The sequence below is a fragment of the Cygnus atratus genome, chromosome 2, assembly GCF_013377495.2.
Source record: "Cygnus atratus isolate AKBS03 ecotype Queensland, Australia chromosome 2, CAtr_DNAZoo_HiC_assembly, whole genome shotgun sequence".
NCBI lineage: Eukaryota > Metazoa > Chordata > Aves > Anseriformes > Anatidae > Cygnus > Cygnus atratus.
This window is the reverse complement of record NC_066363.1, coordinates 98,934,114-98,961,613: the sequence shown is the minus strand read 5'-3', so window position 1 is coordinate 98,961,613 and position 27,500 is coordinate 98,934,114. Positions and strand designations below refer to the sequence as shown.

The 27,500-nt window shown below is 38.9% G+C and overlaps 1 protein-coding gene across 3 annotated transcripts in view; it reads left to right on the top strand.

Annotated features, from left to right (window-relative positions):
- The window catches only part of ZNF407 (zinc finger protein 407), a 337,501-nt gene that overhangs the window by 110,959 nt on the left and 199,042 nt on the right, over positions 1–27,500 (top strand). For all 3 annotated transcript variants that reach the window (XM_035550564.2, XM_050708975.1, XM_035550565.2), the window contains one exon: positions 22,202–22,276. In XM_035550564.2, coding sequence (XP_035406457.1) covers positions 22,202–22,276 — 75 coding nt within the window. The remainder of the gene's footprint in view (positions 1–22,201; positions 22,277–27,500) is intronic.

Sequence of the window (27,500 nt, the reverse complement as noted above, 5' to 3'; positions counted from 1 at the left end):
AACAGAAGGACTTTGACTTAATCATGTGCCAGCAGACCTTATACTGTTCTGTGTCTTGCTACTATTCGCTTTCGTCATTACTATTTCTGTGTAACACAACATGTGGCCAAAGCATATTCTCAATTTCTTTCTTTTCCATGTTTCCCCCCCAGCCCAACCATTAATACTACCTCATCTTTACCACTGATAGCATTTGTTAAGGTTGACTAGAAATTCATCTTCGTGTCTGAGAATCGTGGTTTCCCTCTAAATATGATTGAGAGATGGATGCAGACTTGCACCATCTTTTGAGGTCAACAGATATGAACATTCCCAGTTTGAGGGAGAGGTGATAAAGAAAGGAGTAGTAGAAAAGGGACCATGAGCAGACCAAGGAGGAAAAAAAGACTGTTGTAAAATTAAATTAGAATATTAAGAACATGGACTATAGACAAGACTTTGCAAAACAGCTAGCAACTTAGCCACGGATAACGTTTTTAATTTTTTTCCCATTCATTTCTATTCCTTTTTCCTTGAAAGAGAAAGTGAGTTTTTTTAAGAATTCCATATTGCATTTTATATAAAATACTTGAAATATGCTTATGCTGAAATTAAAATTGAGCAGCATTTGAATTCAGAGGAGGGGTGGGTCATGTCCTTTTAGACCACCTCCTCCAGGAGCAAACATGGCTTCACTATGATTTTCAGATCTCTGATCTGGTGAAAGAGAAAGAAAGGAGGAAAGATACAGTACTTCTAAAAATTTTCCTTAGCTCCTTTAATAGAAACAAGCCCCGTCAAGCTTGGTGACTTTTGAAGTATTCTGCCACCTTAAGCATCAACTTCTGTCGTTGAAGTCAATAATGAGTTTGACTGTTTCTTCACTATGGGCTAAATTCCAGGCTGTGTTGTTACTCTATACTGCACTCCATTTCTTGTCCTTGTTGCTGCGCTCACTTGTGCCAGAAAGAGAATGCAGTGTGACAGCTATCACTACAAGTGCCTGTGGACATCATATGCAAGCCAAATGCTAGATGTTGATAAATATGTTATGACTGGACCTTGGTATCTAGATCATATGCACTGGATTGAAACCAATACGTTTTTTGCTCTCTTCTTCAGGAAGTAGGCTTGCATTCATTTAGAGGTACTTTGAGAACAAAAATATCAAATCTTTTTTTTTTTTTAAATATTTTCAGTTTAGTTTTTTTTTTTTTTTTTCTTCTGGAATTAAGTACATCATTTTGGAATGTTTTATAATCCTCTTAGTGATGCAGCTGCAAAAAAGTGAGAAGAACTGCTTTGTTTCTGCTTACCAAGGTTATAATAAAAGGCAGTATTCTTTGGCAACCACAAATGTGAGAGGTACAGATCTACACAGCAAAATACATGAAGAAGGCTGGAAAAGGGAATTCCATTTTAACCTGAAAAATATTCAGAATAATGTGCTTTTCAGTTCAGTCCATAAATGCAGATTAGTCCTCCTTCCCCTGTGGCAAAAACAGTATGAAAAGCAAGGGCAAAGATGTGGAAGTGCTGTTGGGCCGTCCTTTGCTCAGAGTTGTGCTCCATAAGAGGGAAGCATCTCTCACCCCCCTGGGGGTGGGGATTGATCCCACTTCCAAACATCTCCTTCTGGGCGATCCGTGGAGAAGCTGATAGCTATTTAGTGAAACAACCCTTGCCTGGTGGAGTTCCTGGTCGGGGATGTTAGCCACCTCGCAGTCAGGTTCCTCTCCGCTGCATGTCTGGGAAGACCAGAAACACTTTTCGCAAGCAACTGCATCTTTGGCGTGTGACGGGGTATTACTGCACCAGCTTCGGTCTTACCCACGGCAACTGCAGCACGTCTGACCAAATCTAGGGGTTACTGGTGCTGTAGCTTGGTAGAGTTTTGGTAGGGAAAATGGCAGTCTTGGTTGTGAATCCTCGTTTAAGAACATTTGTCACAAACATCCTTCGTTCATGTGATAGCATGGTAAAAGAGATTTAATAGCAGTGGGTTTGAAGTTCGTTACCAGCGCCACATTTAGTAACCTGGACCTCACCTTCCTCCCTAACCCCCAGTTACAGGCAGTATTATTAGGTAATTACTTTCACTAGCCTAAAAGTACTTACGGTTTTACAAAATACTCTAATTTTCATCAGGGCTGTTAAAACACATTTTTTGAAAAGCAGGCTTTTTTTTTTTTCTTTTTTTTTTTTAGTGTAAGTGGTAGTAAATTCTGAGTGAGTCATTAGTACCATTAAGACTTGTGAAGTTCTCTAATAAGTATTCAGGCAGGTAGCTTCAATACCTCTATGCTGAAACGTTATGAAGAGGATTTTCTATACTGCTGTTTGTACTTGGCACTGTTCAGTTTTGATTGGTGGATTGTTTATATCTTTTCTGTGTTGCTTGTAATTCTGAATGACTGTATCAAAACTGATGAAGGAGCCTTATTTGGAGTTATTGTACTTTTGCTATTGAATTAAGCAGGATGAAGACTTGCAGTCGGGTGGGTATGCATCACCCCCATCTCTCACACCCCCTCCACCCCGACTCCTTACCCACAACAAAATAACAAAAAAAAAAAGTCCAGAGTTTTTTTGTTTGTTCTTTTTTTAGTCTGGACAAGGTAATAGAAATCTGGTTATGTCTTCAGGCTTATGAGGCAGTAACCCTAGTCTGGCTGTGCTGTAGTCCAGTGTGTGCTGGGTATATTTTGTAAATACTCATCTTTCCAAGATAAGGTGCTTGGAAGCACCCAGAGGAGGGCACCAAGGCCGGTAACGGGGCTGGAAGGCCTGTTCTGTGAGGAGAGGCTGGGGACACCTGGGTTGTCCAGCCTGGAGAGGAGGAGGCCGAGGGGCGGCCTCGCGGTGCTCTGCGACCTCCTGAGGAGGGGACGCGCAGAGGAGGCTCCAGTCTCTGCCCTGGGATCCGAGGGCAGGACACAGGGGAAGGGCACAGAGCTGCACCAGGGGAGGGTCAGGCTGGGCATCGGGAGCCGTGTCTGTGCCCTGGGGGTGCTCAGGCACTGCAATGGGCTTCCTAGCCAGCTGGTGGGTGCCCGTGCCCGGCAGTGTTCAAGAGGTGTTTGGGTAACACCCTCAGTCATATGCTTTAACTTTTAGTCAGGCAGTTGGCCTCGATGATCTTTGTAGGTCCCTTCCAACTGAACTAGTCTATCTTTCCAGACGGAATTTCCCAGATGGATGTACAGCAGTCTAAAGTATAATGAAATCTAGATTGAGGAGATACCAAGATGCTCTCAGCATCCCATTGAACCAAGTCTGCTATGAGAAGCGAGAATTTCCTTCAGACAATGTAAAAATGGGGTTTGCCTGAGAGTATTTGGATGCTATTTCCTGCTCCATCCATTGTCTTTTAACACGTAGAGGTTCTTGCAGTATTGGAGCTCTTCCCATGAACAGCTCTTCTAGTACTGTGTAAACAGACAGGGTCAGGTAATGAACACAAAAAAGGCTACTTCAGATCTGGTTACACAAAATCTCTCCTTGTGAATGTAAGTACGTTGACATTATCAGCAGATGTGTCCATTTTGTATTGCAGGAATGTGCGAGTTCAAAGAGGCAGAAAAGTATGATAAGAAAACCTGGCATGAACAACCAGATGCCACTGATGCGTGAACACAAACACACACCAGCTCACAGATACACAAATATTCTGAGGCAAAAATGAAGTAGCTTCTTGGCAGATCTTATTCACACTTAAGTGGCTAATTGCCCAACCTGACACTAACACTGGCAGCATTACAGAGATAATATTTTTTTTAAACGGTGAACAATTCCTCAGCAATGTCTCCAACATCCTTCATATGAATATCCTTTTCTTGTACAATAGGCATGAAAGTTTAGCTGTTTTTTGAAAAAAATAAAAACAACACATATATTTCTGTTCACTGCAAGGAAAAATATATTTATTTGAAAGCTTCTTTGTATGCTTGGAGTAAGTGCAGAAAACAATATCTATGTTAAGACAAATTTCTTGTGCCTATTCCTATTTTCATAGGACCCATTTTCAAGACTTCTGAGAGGCCTAGGAACTTCCCAACACGACTATCCTATATCTTGGAGATTTGAATTGAAAACATGAAGTGTTTCCCCTTTTGTCGTTCCTGTTGGAACACAGTAGCATGACCGGCTGATGATGGCTTAAGGGATCAGCTTATAGAAATTTATCGTTCAGGGGATTTAATAGCTCTGGGGATTAGTAATTGGATACAAATCCTGTCACCTCCAGACTGTCTGTTCACATGCAGCTCATCTTGATACTGACCACAGGTTGTTACTGTCTGATGTTTTTCTGATAGCTTCTGTTTAAAAAGTTTGCTTTTCCTACCCCAGTAAAAGTCACCGTCAGAAATGGCACTGATGTTTGTTGTCACATAAGAAAAAATCACGATTGAAAGGTCATGGAAAATGAACTTTAAATAATAGCTACTAAAATGAAAATTGGTGGAAGATAGAGGGATATTAAGAATTACAGACCAGTGAACTGTAAGCGCTGCATAAATTGAAGTTATATTTTAGAATATAACTCTAAAACATGGTCATAATGCCACAGCAACACAGTGTTGCAAAGGAAAAATATTTCCAAACACTTATACATGTATACAGGCTACTTCATGCAACACAGTGAGGAAAATCATGGCTGGTTTGGATGTCCATGCATCCTTAAAAAATTCCATTACAACAGGTGAATCTATACCTAGCTAGTTGTGGCTTTAGAGGTAGAGTTTTGCTATGGATTAGAAATTGATAAAACAGAAACTTCTTAAATGGATTAACTGCACCATATCACAAAGACTGCAATAGGCATACCATAGCTGATGCAGTATTGTTTTAAAAAAACAAACAACAAACAAACAAACAAAAAAACAACCATCACACCTCAGGTATTATTATTAAATTACCATCACCATTGTGAGATCATTCTGGTGAAACCATAGATCTGTCCACTGAGGCAGTTTATCCATTTTAAAATATTTTACCCTGCACTGGTCAAGCTGCGTCTTTGATACTTTATTTTGAAGGGTGGAAAATGAGGCCTACAAATCACACATTTAACAGATGCATCAGCTAGTCAAAGGAAGGGAATTCCTTTTTTTTTTTTTTTTTTTTTTTTTTAATAAAAGCAATTTTCCCTTCTGAGGTTGGACTCTCCAAAGGATATGATCAATAGGTCACTGTGCTCAAGAAGTTCTCTTGTTGAACTGATCGTGGAGAAGATAAGCTCTTGTCGAAATTGTTTTGGTAGAGAAATGGGTTTCATTTATATTTAACAGGAATTTTTATACATTTTTGGGCCTCATTATTCTGGTTTCTGTGTGTCCTCCAGTTCTCTCGAATACTTTTCAGGACTGTACAGATGATCAGGAGATGCTCAGCCTCTAGCAGAATGAAAACATTTTTTTTTTTTTGTCTCCCTGGCTCTCTAACTGCAGGTTAGGGTGATTATAAAGACAAGCTTGCATAAGTAAATTCTCTGAAATGTAGGACAATGTCTGTGCTCTGCAACAATTTTAAGGTTCCACCTGTCTTAGGGACCTGGACCTTATTATGTAAAGCGTGGAGCATCCACGGCACTGTCCCTCATCAAGAGGAGCTAAACTGTATGATATACCACATTAGAGATGTTCAGCTCTTCCTTGGTCAGTAGCCTAAATATTATTTCAAAACCTGTATTTACGAGAAATTTCAAAACATTTCAGTAACATTCAAACTGGAAAATGCAACAGGCCTGTGAACTGGTATTTATTGGGAATCATGTTGTCTGTACAAAAAAGACAGATTCTTTTTTTTTAGGTGGAATTTTTAAATGAAACTAAATGAAGTTTAATGGCTTATAACATTGCATGAATTTGTCAAAACTGATCAGCTGGATTGCTACACAATGAATACTGAAAATGTTCTGGTTTTAGGCTTATAATAGCCTACAGCCATTCAAAATTCAAAATGTTATTTGATGATTTCAGAATGTTAATGAAATTATTATTAATAGCACATATATTAATCTTAACGATATATGTAAATATGGGCAAATGTAAAGCTCTGTTGTCACCAGAAGGATTTTTCTACTGCAGAAAGTAAACCTGGGGTAAAATTCCAGTGATCAAGTATAAAGCAGTCTCTACTAAGTATCACAATAAGAAATTTTCTGATGAAGTTTAATAACGCACACAGGCACATGAGATTTGGGGTGTTTGCTAGTATAAACATTTCTGAAAAGGAGAGGACGATCACATTTGCTTTTAAATTAGCAGGAGATAGTAACAGACTGCCCTGTGCAAGTAAAACAACGTAAAAGGCTTTGCTTTGTTGTTCTCTTGGTTTGATATATTATCATATCTAATAAATGTATGTGCGTTTTTTTTTTTGGTTTGTTTGTTTTGTTTTTTTTGGGGGGGAGGGGGGGAAGAGGGGCTAGCATATATCATTCTCCACCGGGGATTCATTTGGGTAGTAATTTGATTTAACCGACTTGATTTTCATTTCTCTGCTTTCTGTTCTTTAAGTTAAAATGGTCCTTCTGTTGTAAAATGCATGTAATTATTTCTTCCGTATTTGGTGGTGTTAATCAAGCTGTAATATGGTTTTCATGGTTGCTTTCTTTAATGCCAGGATGTGTTTTTTAGGAAGGCAGCGGGTTTACATCTGGGAATGTAGCGATTTCTTATCTGTACTTATATATAATAAGCAGCATGATATGTTTTTTATTTTCATATCCGTCTTTGAGCAGCTAGATTTTGCTCGTGTGACATGATCTCTGTATCGCAATGTGAAAAAGAAAGAGGGAACTTTATTATATAGGAGAATTTCATGGCATTTTACCTGTTGAGGGCCCTGTAGAGCCAGAAGTGCAGTACAGTGACTTGACTAAGTGACAGACAGAAGCAGCCGTAGTGTCACTGTGTATTATCACCTCATGCTAGCTGGAAGCACTCCCTGAAGCCGATCTAGGTTGTATAGTCCTAGATGAGGTCTTCATGGGTGCTGACCATAAAAAGTTCATCAAAGTAATGAGGCGAGGCGAGAGCTTGGCGCTCATGGGCAGAGCTCAGCACCAAGGAGTGTGAACCGGCTCCAGCTGTGACAATAAAACAGCAGGTGGCTGCTGTCATTAGGGGTGGCAGATGAGGCAGGGGACTAACATTCAGCCCACAAAACTCTCATTTGTTAGCCATCGCCACTGTACCATGCAAAATAGCTTCCATCTCAGTCAATTTTACTTTGCAAAATATTACACAGTCGCCATAAGAAAATGAGAGCCTTGGGTTTACAGGTTCCTTGGATCTTATTATCAGAAAACTCTGCGCTGTCAGCTTAGGTGGAAAATTGGACTTTTTTTTCCCCGAACAGTTAGAGGATCTTTACAGTAATTTTATAATATGGCATTTTCACCCGGGCATGTGTTTATTGGTTAATATTTTGGACTGTTTTGTTCGTAACTCTTTATAAAATCAATTCCATCCATCCATTCAGCTACGTGTTGCACATAGCATCGCCTGCTCTTCAGTGCTCTAAAAGTTGTGTGCTGATCAAACAAATCGTGTGTCCGGGTCTGCCCAGGTATAGACATTTGTGCCATAGGTTGTGGTTTTGGTGGTTCTGCTAATCTGAGAAAATTGCAAGAAACATAACCCTTTGATTTGTCTTTGTTTATTTCTGTTTAAAACAAATGAGAAAGCGTTCTGTATGTACTTCATCTCTGCAGAGAATACTTTATACTGCCTAAAATTTGAGGCCTTCCTTGGCCGAAAACCATCTGGAATGGAGCTGTGATTTCCACAGGGACACCTCCGCCCTTCTGATGGGCAGGCTGCAGCAAGTCCTGTGATGCGTGGGTCTTACAGGTGGTACGGTGAGGAGCTGCTTTTGCTCCAAAACGAGAGCCCTTTTGCTTGCATAAAGTGACACAGCTGAGCAAAGGGTCGCATACAGGGGGTTAAATGCCCTTGTCCCATGGCTGTGTGTGACCTCTGGTGCTTTCAGGTCGTCATTTGGACAAGTAAGTGTTGTTGTGTACAGGTGCCTCAGCTGTGAACATATTTTTTAAATTTCTATGCTCTCATAGGAATACAGAATAGACCTGTAGGATCATGTGACATTTTTCATGATTTTTTAAGTCATCAGAAGTTTCTATATGGTCTGTGTTGCATGTTGGTATGCTTCATCCATGACAAAACTGCAGCTCACTGCTGTAAAAACAAAACCCAACCAAACAAAAAAACTGTTATCCAACCTGTAATACTTTACAGAGGTTGGTGTAAGTTACTTGATTATATGGTTGGAATTCCTTGAAATCGAAGCAAAATAGCTTACAAGAACTGATTACTTACTTGCTAGTTAGTTATTTTTTAGTTTGATTTTTTCTACCCCTGGAAAAGTTGGCTGATACTGCTTTTACAGAGCAGAATTGCATTGAAATAGGAGGAAGAAATTTAAACAAAAAAGGTAGAGGGGACCCTGTCATCTGCTAGCCACTGACATCTTCAATCAAACAAGGAGAGATGTGGTCCATCCCTTCAAACATCGCCTCAAATTCTTAACTCATGTCAGACCAGTCGGAATTCTGTCATGTCTGGCAATTTGTTAAAAACATACAGTTTTGTCTTCTGTTTGTCTGAATGGTCCAGTGAAGACAGAGTCAGAGCATGACGAAAGCATCTGATTGCCCAGCAGCCTAGGTCTGGTTTGCCTACTAGCTCAAAAATGAGGCCGAAAAGGTAGGCATTGCTCAAGTGCCTAAAATGTCCCAAATTCACGTTATAAAGGGCTAAAAAAGCAGGTACTATGCAGCCCGGGTTTTGCTCATATCTTCCTATGTACGTGATGGATTCTAAGGGTGACTTTAACAATGTAAATTTCATGAAAACCAAAATGTGATGCAATACAGAAGGAAATGGAAGAGTGCCACGTGTTGGTACGTGTGCCGTCTTTGCTGCCAAGTTCCCTTCCTACCAAAAACTGGTGGAAAGTGGAGCTGTGGGATCCCATCCTTTCATGCCAGCACTTAAGTCTATGGCTCTGTGGCTGCGACGACAGCAAGGATCAGAAAACGAAGAGCACTTTAACTGAAGCTTCATTTCAGAAAGACATTGAGGCTGAAAATAATTTTTCTGTTAAAGAGACATGGTTTATGTCTCTTTATGGGGCCAGGTTTTCACTTTGTATATAAAACTGAAGTCTTGTAATTTATTCTTCTAGTTAAATCCCTCAGAATTTTGGTTGGCAAAACACAGAAAAACCTGAATTCCTTTTATTGCATCTTTTCTAGTAATTTATCAACTCTCTTTTTTATTTTTTTAAATAACATGCTATAACCTTTTGTTTGCAGCAAATCTTATTTCTCCTTCAGGTGGTTGTTCATGTGTGCGCTCAGTAAGTACATATGTAGGCCCTTGAGATCAAAGGAGTTTTTTTCTTAATTCTGTTGGGCACGTATATAGATCCCATCTTTCTCATGCTTGATTAACTCTGACCATTTCTGGACACAAATCTCAACTGCTGGCCGAGACTGGAATATTCTTTGCCAGAGAACATCTTCTGCTGTGTCACAGATATCATCTTTATGACTGTACCGATTTGTCTGATCTATACTCCTTGGTTTTCCTAGACTGATAACAGTCTTCATTGCTAATGCATGCAACATCCATACTGGGCTGCAAGAAAGCTTTTTTTTATTGTGCAAAACATCCTTCCAAATTCAGTGTGGTGTGTTATTTTTATTATTATTATTATTGTCTTTATTGCTTCAATAAGAATTATATCTCTGGCGAGTACTCTATTAATCCCAAAGAAAGCCTTCAGCTCTTCCTCAGAATTTGAGAGTTTTAAGCAAGCTTCTGCCTTCAGCCAGCTCTTGCGTCACAGTCTCAGAAGAGACAGCTTTAAGCTGCTTACAGAGAAGTTAACATTCCTCTCTCAGACCAGGTACAAGGATAACAAGCTCGGCCTCTCTGAAACTTGCCAGCGCCAAAGCCCTCAGCCTCCGAGGTGATGGATGAAGGCCATTTCAGCACTAGTCACCTGGCTTTTGACTTTGTCTGAAGTGAGTACAGCGGATCAAAGGCAAGCCTAGGCATCCCCAGACTTTGCACTTGGCAGCTTTAGTGACCAGTAATTCTCCTGCTCAGTCTGTGGCTGAGGTGGTGAGAGGCGTTACCGCGTGCTCATGGGAGAAGTGGAGTAACAGCACCGTGAGCACCCGGAGTTCTCATTTGGATAGACTTCCGTGCTGCTCTTAAGAACACCTCCCCATGTTCAGTGCCATAACGTGAGAGAGTTTGGTAGTCTGTAGTGCTTGTAGAGTACATAAGAGTCTTTCTGGTCTGCATATCATGGTTTCCTCTAAGAGTCACTGTTGCTTTCTTCAGCCAGTCTCCTCCCGTTTCAGTGGCAGGAGGAAGAGGTTACAACTATTGGCTTTTGGGGGATTGGGGCTGGCTGTGAAGGGAGTATTTGGAGAGAATGAGACTCCAGCTGAGATTGAAAACTCCAGAACAAGTTTTTATTTATGTTAACTGCTAACCAAAGTACCTTTTAACAACGAAAAATCAAGCATTAATCACATTAAACCATTAAACATAGCAGCCAAGTGTTAGAACTACAGTATGGTGGATCTTGTGCCGGTGTCCATAGTTCTTGGTCTCTGAGGTAGGGATGGCCAGGTTTGAGAGTTCTTGGTCTCTGAGGTAAGGATGGCTAGGTTTGAGAGCCCTTGTACATATTGGGTGTCCTCATTTTTCCTTGTCCTCCAAACACATTTGGGTGTACACAGATACCATGTGAGTTTTTTTGTGGATTGAAACCCGTGTGATCCAAAGGCTTTCCTTCTTTTGTCCTAGACTGGAACCAGTCTGTTCTGGTTTCGCCAGGCTGTTGTTACTGGCTCATCCATATAGATGGCAACTCTGATCGTTACAGATTAGGTACTGCTGTCTTTGTTTTACTATTTTTATGCAATTGCAGCTACTATGGTGAGCAGATACTCTGAAATATTTTGCTTTCTACCTTCAGTCAAACAATCTTGTGGAAGGTCTAGTTGTAAGGCAAAAAGGATGCGTTTTACAACTGGGTATGTTTTACAACTGAATTTAAGTCTCAGGAATAAACAAAACAACCAGGACTTGCTCTTCTGTGTCAAGCAAAGACCTAGGGCAAGTTTCTCACTACTGTCACACACCAAGCACGCTGCAGACTCTTAGTTCCAGCCACCATCTATCACCAGCAGCATTTTCAAATTGCGGGTAAATTGTCAATAAAAATTGTGTATGACTTCTGATTGTGTGTGACTTCTGAGCAGTTCAGTCATCAGACAGTGACCAATTTATTCATCTCATTCCTTTCTTTGTACCCTGCAACTTTGCAAAAGACCACAGGCACTGTATCTCCTGAACTGATTGAGTTATGTATGGTGGCACTGCTACTGCAGGCCCTACATGTTTGCCAGCCCGCAATCAACTATCTTTAGATACGTTTTGATTTCCTTTAAAGACAGGCAAGAGCCTTGTCTTTTGGATTTCACTGTTAAGATAGCTGTTCCCATAGAAGCTCTGCTCAAACCTGGTAACTCAGTCTGCAGTGCAATTTCTAAACAGCTAAAAAGACGGTACGGCATCTAAAGTGACGTTTTGTTCAGGAAGAGCAAAACATTATAATTAAGTATATTTGTTTGGTTTTATCCTTTTTAAGTAGAAACTCATTGAAACATCTGTATTATGAGATATTCTTGGAGGTCAGTTGTTGCACTTGCAACCTGTGCAGTCTTTGCTCCTTAAAATTGCTGGGCAGCTCTGTAGAAACGGATGGCAGAAGGTCAGCTATTTCCAGAACAACTCCTAGGACGCTGAGAGTTGTGGTTCACCTGGCTTTCCCAAAAGCTTGAAAGCACTTGGAAGAATTTCCAAGTTCAAGCATTAGTCTGTTCATCCTGCCATGTGCGTATCCGTACTGACCGGCTCAGGTTTCCCTTCTCACACTCACCTTTTCATGAGCATGAGCCCTCCATATGCTGCCAGTGCCCTTCTCAATGCTGAGCGGTACGACCGAGTTTCTTGAAGCCAAGTCCCTCAACATCCAGGCAGAACTAACGATGCTTTTGTAGCATAATCTGAGGCACTGAGAGTTGAAATGAGCAGCACGTGGCAGGTATTCCTGGCTCTGCCCGGTGCTGCTGAGCAGCAACCCAGCAGCTGGTGGTTGGCTCTCTCATGCAGGACATCCCTGTATTACTCCTGCCAGTCTCTGAAAATCAATTGCAGAGAGAAGCAAATTCCGTGGCTGCGTACATCTACCGTTTTCGTGGTGACAAAATCTGGAAATCACAGTGCTATTAAGAGAGAGAACTAATTTCGTAGCCTGCACTGTCTTTCCTAGATGTTTCTCCTACTGAGAATGTAGATTGGCTAGGAATGTAAAGACTGAAGACCTGTCCATCCAGTAGAGTATTGGGATTTTATTGGTGCCCCTCCAGACTCCCTTGCTGTTAGTGCTCATGTACTGAAGATCATAGCAGAATCCAGATGAACTGCTTGAAACCAATCCATCTGCGCCTCACTATCTAGACGTGTCTGTGCCAGCCTCTCTTTTGCATGGCAATAGGTACGTGTCTAACATAAGACCACAAACGTGGTGTGTGCAAATCTTGCTTTAGAGTGTTTATCCACCCACCCATCACTCATACTGGTGGTACTCTGCAGGTACCGAGATGCAGGTGCCCATTACTGCTGGTAGACACTGGACAATGTGCCTGGAGATACGACCTCTCACTGATTTCAGTCATCCAAACGATGGTGATACATGTACCTCGCATCAGTTGGGGACATCACACTAATGACCTGAGAGCACCATGTTTACTGTCCTTTGAAAAACGCAATGTACCCATCAGTGTCCTGAAATCAAGGAGAGAAGACATTTTAGGGCTGACGCTTGCAGATAGTGACAGGCAATATCCTTTCCATTCTTTGTCCTGAAGCAGATTAGTGTGACATCTCTTTCCAGACGCAAGGTGGGGATAGGTGGAACTGATGCCTCCTGCACCAAGTTGTAGCTGTGCCGATAGATGAAGTCCTGAACATGCTGGGAAATGGGTCATGGGTAAGGAGACAGAACGATGTCTGAAAGGAGGGTAGGAATGGGAAAGGGAGGGAGCAGTTATGGGAATGCTGGATGTACATACTGTGAGAAAAGAGAGGAAACAAGCAATTTCTTGGTGGCAAAATTGGTAGGTGCCCTTTTATATGTAGCTGAAAACCTCAATTTATGTCGAAAGAGTTCCTAGAGCCTTATTTAGCATAACAAGGATGTTCTGTGGTATTGTCATGTTTCCGGATGTCGATGGTAATCTGTTTTAGATGCAAGGCAGTGTAAACACTAAGCCTAAGGTGGCATTTCAGAAGTTAGAGAGCCTGTGTGCTGGTAGGCTGAGAGGCTGGTAGCGGTACTGCAGAAAGCATTGTGATTCTTTTTTTTTTTTTTTTTGTCTTTTTTTTTCATACTTTGTGCAGCTGTTAGATTATGAAACACCTGTTAGAGGTGACAGTTACAGATGTTTGATAACCAATGAAAATTAATAGAACATGTGATTCTTTTAGCTTAGAAGTGATTTGGTAAGGTGTGTTTAGAAATGTAATTACACAGTGCTGCTGTCTACTATTATCACTTAACATTCATTAACTCCTCTGAATATTGAAACAAACATTTCTTGTAGCGGTACTAATTTTCTCATGTATTTGTAAGGTGATTTCCTGACAGAGTGAACACCTTCTGACTTCAAAGTTTTTGCCACTGTTCAGCTATTTTTAGTTTGCTCATTAAGCAAACAAAATATGTAGAGAGCCATTTGTTTACTCCCTGTTATCAGTTTACAAATATACTGTACAAGCAATCTCTTATTTATTTCAGTTTTTACTACCTAATCTTCAATTTGACTTCATAACGGAATTGTGGACGTTTAGACGGATGGTAGCTCAATTCAACTTCAGAAGGAAAGTTCAGGTTTCAAACAAAAATTTTATTACATTTTATTTTGCTTGAGAAGAATACCCAGTTGCACATTGTTCGAGAAGATTGTTATTTTTAGTAGTGGTGCATGAACAACTTCAGCTTCATTACTAAACATAGGTGTTTGGGGAAATTTAAAAGAGGTATGCATTTCCTAAAATTGATTGCTTTTTTTTTTTCTTTGTCTGACCCGTTTCACTGGTCATTAATTTTTAGTTTATTCATAGATGATATTTTGCTGTGAATTTTAGATCCTTCCAAATTCCGTATATGTGTACAGGAGGGGGGCAACAGGAGGCGACCACTTGAAGGCTCTCTTTTGTTTATTTGAGATAGCGTACGTACTGGAAGGAAAGATATGCTGCTCGTTTTTAGAGAAATCCTGTAGTAAATTACTTTAAGCTGACTAGTATTTGCCTCAGTTTGCATGTTTTTGAGGCTAGAGACAGCAGATGTGATCTTCTGATGGTGCTTTATTGTGGTCTTGTGAAGTGGATAATGCTTTGGGCCCTGTTCTGTCACTTTTTATGTATGCACATCTGAAACTGTATTGAGGGTGTTTTGAATGATCCGAGGCATATTGTTTTTATATATAAGATCAAGCAGCATCATTTATTGAAGTATTTGTCCATGCAGTAGTGCTTAACCATACAGACCAGTTTGTGCACTTTGAGCCATGTGGTGAGACTCTTTTGAAACATCTAAGCCCCATTTTCAGCAACGAGTTATACCCTAAGCAGTGCAGTGGCTTTCTACCTCCTTTAATAAGGCAAAGTGTGTGGTTCCTGAAAACCATTCTCAGTGCACAGAAGCTGTACTGAATGTCGTGTACAGAAGCTGTACAGCTGTATGCTGTGTGTCTGGATTTGGCTCATTCATTCATCTTCGATTAAAGGGTGCTTTTAGTGTTGAATAATAATAAATAAATAAGGTTAAGAATGAATCTATAGCTAATTTACAGGAAACCTTTCTGTTTTATTTGCAAAATAAGTGACTTCAGGTGAGGCTCATAATTGATGAACAAGTGAGCTCCCTCACGTGAGGAAGCAACGTAGATACTACCAATGTTCTCCTCTTTTGGCTGCTGTCCTAGCAATGACAGACTAATTTCTGTCCTTGATGGTTTGTATTAAATACATCTTTTAAAAGAGGGGAAGTGAGAGGACGAGGTGACTTTGATCTTTCCAGGTCAGTTTGAGAGCAGCAGGAGAGGATGTTTTCTGTTTTATTCAGTTTTGTTTTCTCTTCTTTTGTGCCCAGCTCTTTTATGCCAGAATACATAAAAGCAGATAATTGTGCTCGTTGCTACTACTTTATGGCCACGAGACTAATAATTCTTTTGCATCTTGAGGGACACGTATTGGTAGCAGAAAGCAACAAGAATATGTTGAGGGATTTCTCTCTTCTGGATGATAGATGCAGGAATATGCAGGAACAACACAGCCGATTGATTGATAGCGCGCAACTCATCCATAATGATCTGTCTGATATAGCAGTAAATTATTCTTGAGATTGATGCAGGTCATTGAACAGCACATTGACAATCCTGTTGTCTGTCAGCCTATTCAAAGCGAGTCAGGAACAGTAGCTGCTGTGATACTCAAGTCTACCTTGGGTTCAAGCTGTGTACAGGTGTTCTGCTAATACAATAATACAAGTTGGTCTTTTCCCTTTTCTTTACTTTTGTTTGTTTGTTTGTTTTATTAGGCTTCTTGGTTTCATTGCTAGTTTGTTCCAAGTAACACAGTAAAATTGATATGAGGTATTTTTAGAAGAGAAGGTTGTAGTCGGTTGCACTGATGATTGCATTGTCCCATAAAATTCGGTTTTGAAAATGCTGGGTTTTGAACTTTGGCAATAAAACATCTCCATGGAAAAGTTAATAAATAATTGAAATGCATACCAGATTGTTGCATGGAAAAGTGTAAAAATAATAATTATAATAAAAAAAGTTTCAAACTTAAGGCAGAAAGCCTGATCATTCTCGGAAATTTAAATTTTTGGTTTGAGTCTTTAGGTTCTATGAATTATTGTGGTCCTGCTATAGCGCTCTGGTTCTTGTCTTGCTGGTGAGGGCAAAGTTGTCCTTATTTGTCTCTTCTGATTTCTCTTTTCAAGAGAAAAAGTCTGCGTTTTCCTGTCTGCCAAGTCACTTGCACTTGAAGATGGGGAGGAAGGAGGAGGTATGCATTCCAGGTGTATGCGCTTTACTTTTCAGTTTAATCACTAGTGTTAGTGAGGGTGGAGCATAAAGTAGCCATATCCTTCTTTAACACATGGGGTCAGCAGGGAGTGTAAGCCAGCACGTCACAGCACTCTCAGCATCGCAGCCTGATTACACATGACTTGTTAACCTTCTGAAACGCTATTGATTATTTTAGCTTAAGAAGAATAATCATAACTGCAAGCTGGAAGTGAAAAGACCTGCCTCGTTTGGCTGCTAAATGAGTCAGCTGGAAATCCCAGCTTTCCTGCATGGGGTTCTAGGACTTGACGTCCTGTCACTGAGGGCATGAAGTTTTTCAGATATTTGGATGTTTTCCACACTAGACTTTGCCCTGCCAGATATTTAGTGGAACCTGACATCCTGTCACAAAGGGCATGAAGCCTTTCAGACTACTGGATATCTTCCACACCAGACTCAGCCCTGCCAGATACTTTCTTTTAAATTGAGTCCCTTGCGCACGGTCATGCAAGAGAGTTATCAGCACCCCGGTCTGGACCTTTCAGAATCAGTAAACATCCACGAATGATGGACTTGAAGAAATTCCCAGGAATTTAGACTTTTGATGCATGGAAGAAAAAAGATCACTTGTTTATAGAAAACTATTGCTTTCTGGGCACTTCCGCCTTTTCCTCTGCATTCTTGTTCCTGAAGCTGACCTGCTGAGTGCAAAATCCTGCCAGAGAGATGAGATTCGGCTAGTAACTTTTTATGTAAACAAAAGATTTTAAAAACTTAGTTTTAAATTCCTATAGACTGTTAAGTTTTATTTGACCAAATGCTGATTTGAGTGCATATGTATTTATATGTAGAACAGGTACAAATCCGTAGCTGCACATACAAGTTCTATTGAACACACCGAAATTCATGTGGGTCATGATATTCCTTGGGAAACTGGACTATTTCTTTCTTTTAGTAATTGATACCCCTGATGGCATGACTCCACGTGAACCACTCATTCAGCTACAAACGATTAAGGCTTATAGTGCATTTCAAGACACTATAAAGAGCAAGGGTACTTCATTCCTGGAATAAGAACCACCTGAGTCTGTGTTATTGTTTACTTGCCTAAACGTACTGTCCTCTTTCTCGACATGATTGATGCAGTTTGCCTCAGATGAAGGGACAGGGACAGGAATTCAAGCGCAGATCATGGAAAACAAAAGCCAATGCAGACAGAATAATGCATTATTTCTTCATATTTTGTGATGGAGCATAAAAGTTTTAGATATCCTTGTTCTTCTTATTCCTTGAAGCTGTCAGATCTCCCATGCGATTTATCGAGAATAGAAAACCATCCCATCTTTTCTGAGTGCCCCAAACCTATGAGAAGACTGAGATAAAAGATCTAAATACTAATAATTTGATAATAATAAAATTCTGTTTTACTTCAGAAAACAATAAGAAAAAGACTTTCAAGGAGCTTTCTAAAGCATCTTGTATAAGTGGGGCCTGTACGCTTCATGCAGTAGCTTACCTGTATTCTCAGAGTTAAACTCAGGTATAAAGAGGTTCTGGACAGTTTAAAGGAGATGTAAAGGATATTGAGAATATGAATATAGGATAGATATTCATTGTTGTTCTCCTGGACTTCTCTGCCATCACTGAACACTGCTGTCTGTAAGATAAATTCTCCGAGAGCAGTTGCCGAGAGCTGTGTATCCATCGCGAAGTGATTTAAAATTGCTCTTCAACTGCTGGGTACCTCATTTGTAGAGTCCCACAAAAATAAATTGTGGTGCTGGTCCTCTTCCGCAGTTGGGTTATGAGACGGCTGGCCTGTTGGCACGGATCCAAGTGACTTTTTGGTGGAGGTAAGATGTGATGTAGCTCCTTCCTTGGAACGAGGCCAGGGCTGAGCAGTAGGCGCTCAGGAAATACGGGACCATCACAGATTTCATGATGTTACGGCCCAGAATGCTTGTTTGGGTTTGCGTTTGTTTTCTTTAACGTGGCTTTCCGCTAACAGAGCAATATATGTATTAAAAAGAAAAAAGCTTTTAGAGATTCAAAACATATTAAAACCTAGAATCTTTTGCCCTCTCAAAATAAGACACTTCACAGAGCACAATTCTCTCCCTGCAGAGAATATGAGAGAACAGACAATACATGACAGATTATTCATTTTCCTTGGGTACTGTGATGATAAACATTGCACATGCTGAAGAACTTGTATTACACTAGAATGAAAAGTGGAAGTCAAGATTGTCCAATATGTTTCTTTATTCTCAGAATTAGAATTCCCTTTGTTTCTTTTGTACATTAAAATATGCTTTTATAACTGAAGACAAGTCTTTGGAGGCTCCTAAATCAGTTACAGACTTTCTCAGAGTGAGTCCAAGAGCTGTTTAAAGGCTGCCATGGAATATGAGTGGACACGTTCCTGCAAAGCCACAACTCTTCTAAACTGAAAACAGAATATTCTTCAAACTTATTTTGGGAAAGGTGCTTGTATATTTATGAATGAAAATTATTTTTAGTTATAGTTCATGTGTAAAAAACTGTCCATAGGGAGTGTGGATACTGTTGTAAAGCTCTTTTGTCATTTTTCAACTTGGCTTTAATTTAACCTGAATTTTGAACATAGAGCACATATTTTGGGGGATTTTGCTAGTTTGGAGCCAGAGTAGTTGAAAATCACTAAGAATTTTTTTTTAAAAAAAAGACACAAAACAAACAATAACAAAACCACAGACGACAACAACAACAATACAACCACCAGAATGCCACTGCAAGCAAATAAAATCCTGCATACTCATCTTTTCCAGAGCCGGAAGACAATTCTAGGAGCAGTCTTCCTATTGAATGGGGGGAGCTCTTGCTGGCCATGACTTGGGTGTATAGGATGGACATTTCTGCCCTAAGACCCCTGGGAGAGCAGCTGGCAGTGACCGCTCATTTTCGTGTGGGTTGTGGATGAGTATGTCTAGATCGGATTTTGTAAAAATTATTTCAGGCCTATAGCATGGCCTGGTTTGCTGCTGGCTTGTACTGGAAACAATAGGAGAATGGCTACTACAGGTTTTTCCTACTCCCTCTTGATGCATTTCTGAAACCAGTTAATTTCTAGCATTTGAACGTTTTTGTTTCCACTAGAATTAAAAAAAAAAAAAAGAAGAAATTCAGGGAAACCCGAACTGGTGGTTACTGCAGTTTGTGGAAGGATTCTCCCTGATTTTAAGATATATTACAGCAACATATATCTAACGCATTAACTCCTTGTGTCCTTAATGGTGCCAGACAGACTTCCCTTAAGATTCATTTCAAAAGACCAGGGCTAAGTTGTGTCTAACTATCCAATTCTGGCAGTATCTTAGGGATAACTGATGTACCTCCGTGGAGAAGTTACTTGGTGGTGGAGAGAAAAACAATATTTTTTGATTCCTAAATCAGTAATTGGTGGGAAACCAAATTGCTGAATGTACTGAAAACACTTTCTGAGGTTGTTTTTTAAAGCCAGCAAGCACTTGATACCACCTCTCCCTTAAAATCACCTGTAGGAGTTGGTAAGCATAAACAAATGGTTTCCACACCTGTCTTGTTATCATGTTGTCCTCAAATCCAGCATCCCAATCAAGGTATTTAGACTTTGCTTTTATTTTAAGGAAAAATATCTTTTCTCTGATGTCTCTGTTGCTTGGTAAAAATATTTTGTATTTCATTCTTAATTTCTTATGAAAATAGCAACTTTGGTTTTATTTTCAAGGCCTGCTTGTGCTAAGTGGGGGCCTGTTCCTGAGCTGTGCTGAGCACTCTAAGCTTGCACAAAGTCACGCTGCGCTCTTCAGTATGAAGTCTTCAAGCATTGCATTAAAAAGCTTAAACTGCTAGTAGGCGCTGAGACTTTTATTGAGTCAGTCTTCATTTTATTTGTGCTGTATAACAGCAGCAAAATGGTTCCTCAGAACCAAGGTGCAAAAGATGGGAAGCAGCTAATGGGAGATTAATTGCTTCAAATTATTAGCAAGGCCTTTGTCTTTGATTTTACAGGAAGGTAGTTCTATCTATACCCCCCATAGATGCACTGTAAAGAAATGTTTGGCTTTTGTTTGGGAGCTTCAAGTATACAGGCTCTAAAAAAAAAAATTCTTTTGTAGAAGCTTCCCTAGAAATACAGCGTAGTTGGTTGGGACCTTTGCCTTCCATGTGGTGTAAGGACACTTTGCCATGTAAACCTCCAAGTGCCTTTACAATTTCAATTTCACATTATCCTTTCATGGTAATATTTTTATTTTTCTTTTAGAGAAGGGTTGGTTTGTAGCAAGAAGTAGAAATATTACTGAATTAAGATCAGTTAGGTACATTTCACAGCTGTGAAGAAATGGTTATTGTTTCTGCTGAAAAGCAAGAGAGCAGTATGTTTTGAATGCCTTGTGCTGTTATCAGAACACATGATTTTATTTTGTTACAATTATTTTCCCTACGTTCAGTAATTCCAGTGACACTTGAATAGTAATGATGGTGGCAGTGTGATAGACTATCCACAGATGTAATGATTGGGTTGCTAGATTTGTAAATTGTGTAGGGGAAAGTATTTAAGGTATTTCTCATATCTTTTTTAAAAATAATGAAGTCACTATCATTTAAATAAGAAAAAATTATATTCTTTTACCCTAAAGGATGCACAAGAGAGATTCTCTGTAATAATGTGAAAGTACCCAAACTAGATCAGACATGGAGAAACTACATTATCATATTTGTAAAGGAAAAGTACTCTTTCTTGGCTTTTGTGGCTCATACATGCCATAATGCTACAGTGTTTTTCACAGTCCTTCCATTGTCCATTACTGCAAACACGCCCAGATGAATTCAGCATTTAATGTTAAAAATCTTATAACGTGCCAGTTTGATTTGTAGCCCTTCATATCATGGAATGCTAATTAAAATCATATTTTTGCATATGTCATGCCTTTCATGTACATATGCAAATAGAGTCTATTGCCTTTCAGCTATTAGTAATTAACTTTATGAAGGACAGCTGTAATACATAATTAACAAAAATGTTTGCAAGCCCTTTTCACAATGAAAGTTACAGCGGTACAATTTTTGCTTATCAAGAGAAGTGTTTTAGTTTGAAGCTTCAGTCTGATATCTAAATTGTTTGAAGCAGTCACATGACATAATTAAATTGATGTTCAGGTCTTATCAGCAGCAGAATGGTACTCCATAGGTTCTCGTCTGTTTCATTACATATATCACCAAAATTAAATTAAATTATCTGTGTTCTGTTTGGTGCAAACGTAATGGCAGGTAGTGTAAACGTTGCTGCTGTTGTTGATGCCTTGAACAATGACTTGCCAGTTTGAAGACATATTCCCACTCCAAATGTAGTCACAAATGTGTGCTTCACCTTTTCCCCCCCCTCTTTCACAAGGCTATAAAATAACTAAGGCTATTAATTTGTTTCCATGTATATCTCTTTAAATAATTAATACAATGGAGTTTGACCAGACATAAGCAGTGATTAAAGCATCTGATCTTGCTGTATTTTTTATTACTCTCATTAAAAAAATGGAACTACTTATATGAAGAAAGGTTGCAGGATGGGCCCATTAAGCTTAAATAAATTCAAAGGTGTAGCTAAAACTGTATTAGTTTTTAACATGAGAAAATGCATATTTAGGAAAATGCCTATTTAGGCAAAAAAGACTGTATTCTCACTATATTATATAAGGTGTTCTAATGTGCAAAGAGAAGCAGAAACAGGTTTTCTAATTTTTGACCAATGGTGTATGGTTATGATTGCTTATTTGGAAGAGAAATACCCAAGTGACTACAACCTGAAGAAAAAGTGTCATCACAGAATGGACTCCCAGATAGAATTTGTAGTCTAGCATGGTTTGTTTTGTTTGTTTGTTTCTTGGTTTTTAATTTTGCATTTAGTAAAATATGCTCAAGTGCATGCTCAAAACAGAAAAAGTCAGTATTAAAAAAAAAAAGTATTAAAAACACTAATTTTTCTGGTTTTTATGTGCGTTTGTTTGACAGGGTGGCCTTCGTGATGAAGAAGCATTTGAACACTCATTTACTGGGCAAGCATGGAGTTGGCACACCCAAAGAAAGGTAAGCCACTTTAATTTTTTTTCTCGTATTACCTAATATCATTCATATAATATAGGCTACCTGGAATATTTAGTGTACCCAAAATGAAATCACCTGGACTTTTAGCTCAGCTATAACTACAGAGAGAGCTAACATGCTTAAATGCTCTGCTAGCATGGTGCTTATGACATGTTTGGAGGGCTCAGTGGAAAACTTGCTGTAGAAAGCAATTCTATGCAAAATTTTGTAACTTCGGGGGCTGGTTTCAGCAGGTGATATTATTTTCTCAAAATTTCCATAGTTGTATTTCTCTCTTCAAGTACAAAATCAAATATATTTTTTTTCCTCTTTCTTGCCTTGCTGCTGCCTAAAATGGCTTTCTGAGATTTATTTGATTACTGAGGTCAAAGTCACAGAGGAATTAAAAGCAGTTTCCTCAGTGTTGGGCAGGAACAGAGATCTGAGGTTTTGAATTTATATAAAACATTAATTTATTTAATTTTTCAATTATGTACAGTTACTTAGTTGAAAACTTTGTGTGAGAGAGAGAGAGAACAGGTGATTTTTATTCTATGGTTTAAAATGTAACCATTTTTTGCAACCTAAACTGCACTGTTTGCAGATCAGAAGAGTTTGCCTCAGATTTATTAGCCATATTGTGGCGTAACTATTGGCATTCCATTGAATTTTGGAGGTAATTTGAAACTTGGATGTTTTCTGGATGGCCAAAAGATGGCATATTCCCTCTCTATCTGGGTAAACTGATGTATCCCACCTGCAGGGTTCATTGCTGGGCACTTGATTCTGTTTCAAGTATTACCACCTTGTAACTCATTCTTTCAGTGTAAGATTTTATAAATAAAGCTTATTTCCTGTTTTTAATACAAAAGAAGGGGAAAATGAGTGGTAGCTATGAGTCGTAGGAGACCACTAGAATACTCTTCCTGAGTCATGTTCATTTCCTCTTAAAGACACTGGGGGTGGTAGTTGTTTAGCGTCTTTCCTCACAAGTTCATCACAATTAAATCATGGAGTGACCAAAGAGCAGAGTTTTAAATTAACACTCCATATACACTCTGTTTGACTAAGCACATGCTTAAGCATTGCTTATATTCTTTATGAGATTGCCTCTCCAAAATGCTTAACCTGAATTTCCGTAACACAGTTATTTAAAGAGTTTTAAGATATCCTTTTTCATCTAAAATGTAGAAGAATGCATCGGAACAAGAGTAACAGTTTCGTAAAATCAGTTATCGTACTAAAGTTTATGCTGGTTTGCTGTTGTTGTAGAACAACACTTGCAAAAAAAAAAAAAAAGTTTTGCTCTGGTGTTTTGTTTGGTACTGGAAACGTTCAGTACCACGGTGTTCTTTTACAAGGGGATATTTACTATGTAATCATCCTAAATACAACATAGAGAGCACTTCCGTTACCCTAGTGAACATGTGCGCAATAAAGGGTACATACAATAGATATCCAAATATAGTGTCTTAGCCGGAGAGGCATATTTTTAGCGATCATCGTCTTGGAATGGATTCCCAAGCAAGCAGGACGCTACAGTCTAAATGGGTAGTTGCTGGCTTTTGTTTGTATGTTTCTTCTGAAGGCTGCCTGGCTGTTTCTGTTTTCCCCATTTCTTCCCCTATTCCTCAAAGGCTTTTAGCCTGGCCTGCCAGTGTGGCAGGAGGATGCAGGGGAGGAGGAGGAGGAGAAGAAGGGGTCCCCCACCACCACCTCTTCACACAGTGGCAGGTTCGCAGCCCCGGCTGCCCTGGGAGCAAAGAACTGAGCTTTGTCCTGCAGCCTCAGTGCCCCATCCGCAGCTGCACACCCCTGGGCCAGCATAACAAGCGATATTTGAGTGACATTGTGCTCTCTTCATCTGAAATTTCTTCATCTGTCTTGAGGATGTTTCTTACCTGCAGTACCTTTTTAGCTGGCACTTCAGCTTAACGTAGAGCAACATCAAATGGTAGTTGCAGAGCTACAACAGTATAATTTTCTAGGAACTGTCCCTCACTGGTGATCGTGGACGTTTAAGCCACGTGATCGAGTGCAGTAAATACCAAACTGCTGTTGCTTTCCTTTCCACCTTTCCCTTCCCATTACGGGAGAGTTTGTTGCCTTTTAATGGCTTTAGGAACCAAAGAAATCCTTCTTCAGCATGTTAAAGCATCACTTTGGGTATAAACATATTCTAAATTAAGTTACCTAGTTTTCTTACCTATTTAAAACATTAATGCCTTGATTATAATTTTGCAAGCTTGCTATATTTTAATTTCTCTAGGACAATATAATCAGTTTATTCTTTATGTTTTGAATTTGATTCTGCTCTCTGATACATTGCATATTATAGCAAATACTAATAGAAGCTAGCTAAATAGGCTGTGACAATTAAATTAATAATGCATTTTATTTGCAAGTGTTTAGTCTTTGTGGTTTGACTGATATATGCAAAGATGGTAATTTATTAAAAGTAAATTCATGTAATTGTACTATGGAGTTTGATGGACCAAAAAAAGTTGTCAGCATGACTATCATCAAAAACAGAAAATTGAAATAAGTTCAAAAGGGTGCTTGAAAAGTATTTTTATACACCCTAAGAAATTGATCCCTTTTTAAGAAACTTCTCAGCAAAGAATTTTTGGTGACAAACATTGAGTTCTGAGAGGGGGAGAAAAAAATAACATTTACATTTAGTGAAGCAGTACTGAACTAGTGTGACTTATTCTCTCTAGCTTTCCATAACCCATAACTATAGCTTTTTTTTTTTTTGTATCCACAAAAGGGAGATGTTATAGAGGCTGTGGCAGTGTTTGCATATGCAGATATAGAAAACAAGCATAATTCATAATAAGATTGTTATTGAAACATCTTTTGTTTCGAGTTTTTCTTTTTTTTTTTTTTTTTTAAAGACAAAATGGATTTAAGGGAGTAAATGTTATGCAGCTGCAAATCACAGAAGCTTAAAAAAATAGCCTTCTTGTGAAATGTCTTCACATTTTAGCCACAAAGAAACCTACTGCCTAGTCCATTATGGTCATTACCATTTAATAGCTAACTGAAAAGTGGAATGTTTTAACACAAAAATTCCTCTAAGGTATTTTTTCCTGTTATTGGAACTGTGATACTGATTTACTGTCAACTTGAATGTCTCTCAAAACTGGCATGTTATCTGCTAAGTCCAAGGCCAGTACATATTTGGTACTTCAGTGTCAGTAATCTTCATGGGACCTATAACTATATCTTATTGGCAGGATAAATCTTTGGCTACACCTTTACTGTGTCTCGGAGACAATGTGGTTGAGGACGAGGTGAATGCATCCACAGTGTTAATGGTGCTGAGTCCTAATTTCTGTTAGAAATTATGTTACTTACCTGTAAACTGAGGCAAAGCAGGAGAAACTGAGATGATTCATCACTAAGTTTAAGATACACAAAAATATGAACAAGAAAATAAAAATAAATCACTGTCACTCATCAGTGAGACAGAATCTAGCTGCTATTAAGGACAACTCTGGATTTAGAATTTTTTCATACAGAAACACATTTATCTTTTATACATTTTTTCAGTAGACCTTTATTATTGTACAACATGCATTTTACAGTAAAGAAGACTTTGTTAACTAGAATTCTATTTGATATTTCTGTTTAAACTATTTTTATATAAGTATGTAACAGAAAGACCTTAATTGACAGTTGTTTAATTACCTCATTTTCCCTGTGAATTGTAAATGATGAGTTGCGTCTGAAATAACTCTCTGCATATGAGTAGTTCCATTGAATCAAATAGGATCATTCATATATATATATATATATATATATATATATAAAGTTTCTTGGATCAAAAGTATGTGTTGAACTGCAATCTGTGTTCCAAGACATTTTCTGCAAGGGTCATTAATAATATGTTTGTTTTTGTAAGGTCATTCTGGCATATTTTCATGTGCTTTAAAAATGGGATACAGTGCTAGCGTTTTAAATGTGGGAGAAAAATAACTAATGATAGACAGGGAAATACTTCGATAGGTTTTAGAGAACTAGGGGAAAATTTTGGCCAGAAATTGTAGCACACCCTGAGTCCATACTCCTTTTGCCAGAAATTTGCCTGTGTTTTCTAAGATCTAAAGATATCATTGTGGTTGAGCAATGCCATCACTATTATTATTGGTGGACTTATATCTGAGATCTCGAAAGTCATTAATAGGATATTTGAAAGCTGCCAGTTTCTACAGGAAATTAAAAGTTACATTCCTTGGTATAAGTGACAGGACTAGCTACAGCTATCATTTTCAGTGTACTTGTATAAGACCACATGTATTCTGGAATATCAAATGCTACTAACGTGTGGTATAGCTATCCTGAAACGTATGAGACTGCATGGTATGTCATTAGCAGGCATTACTGAGGTCTGAAAGAAAAGTAGCCAGGAAAAATGAATGGGGATTTGATGTTCTGTAAACTCTTTAGAAAGCTTGCCTCATGCTGTTTTGTAATAAATTGCAATGTCCTGATATTTCCATTTTGGATGTAAAACTAGAAGTGAATGAAGTCTTTCAGCCCAACTCTCTTTTACTTCATTGAACTTCTAATTTTCTCTTGAAATGTGTGTGTTTGAGTAGAGAAATTTCTGATAATAACTACTTGATATGCCTATCTTTGATAATATTACCACGTTAAGTAAAAAGGTTGAGTTGATGTTACAGCAGATTAGGGGAAAACAGGTGGCAAAATTCATAGAATGCTACATCATGTATACAAGCATATATGTATGTAATCATCTTCTAATAACTTGTGTTGTCAAAGAATGAATTCTTTAATTAACTATCTCACAGAAAGATTTGCAGTTAGAGGTGGTGGTGGTGTTACACACTGATACATAGACAGGAAGCTCCCCATAACCACTGGAAGGTAACATGCTTGGTCTGGCCATCAAGCCTTGTGATCACCTTTTACTGCTTCTTGCTAATAATTTTGAGCTTTCCCACAGAAACCTAACATTACTAGTTTAATTGGATGGGAATGAAAAATATACTTAATTGATCATTTCCTTCAAATGGCTTAAAAAATACCTTGGAGAGTTGCTGTGGAAAAACATCTATAAGGAAGGAAATGTTGCTTTTCCTTCAGGTATTTGCTAGCGTGAAGCTTGTGATGAGCAGCAGAGAGCGGACAGGACTCAATGTTTTAGCACCGGTTCGGAGCTAAAATTTTACTCAAGATCTACGTCAAGCTCTCAGTATTT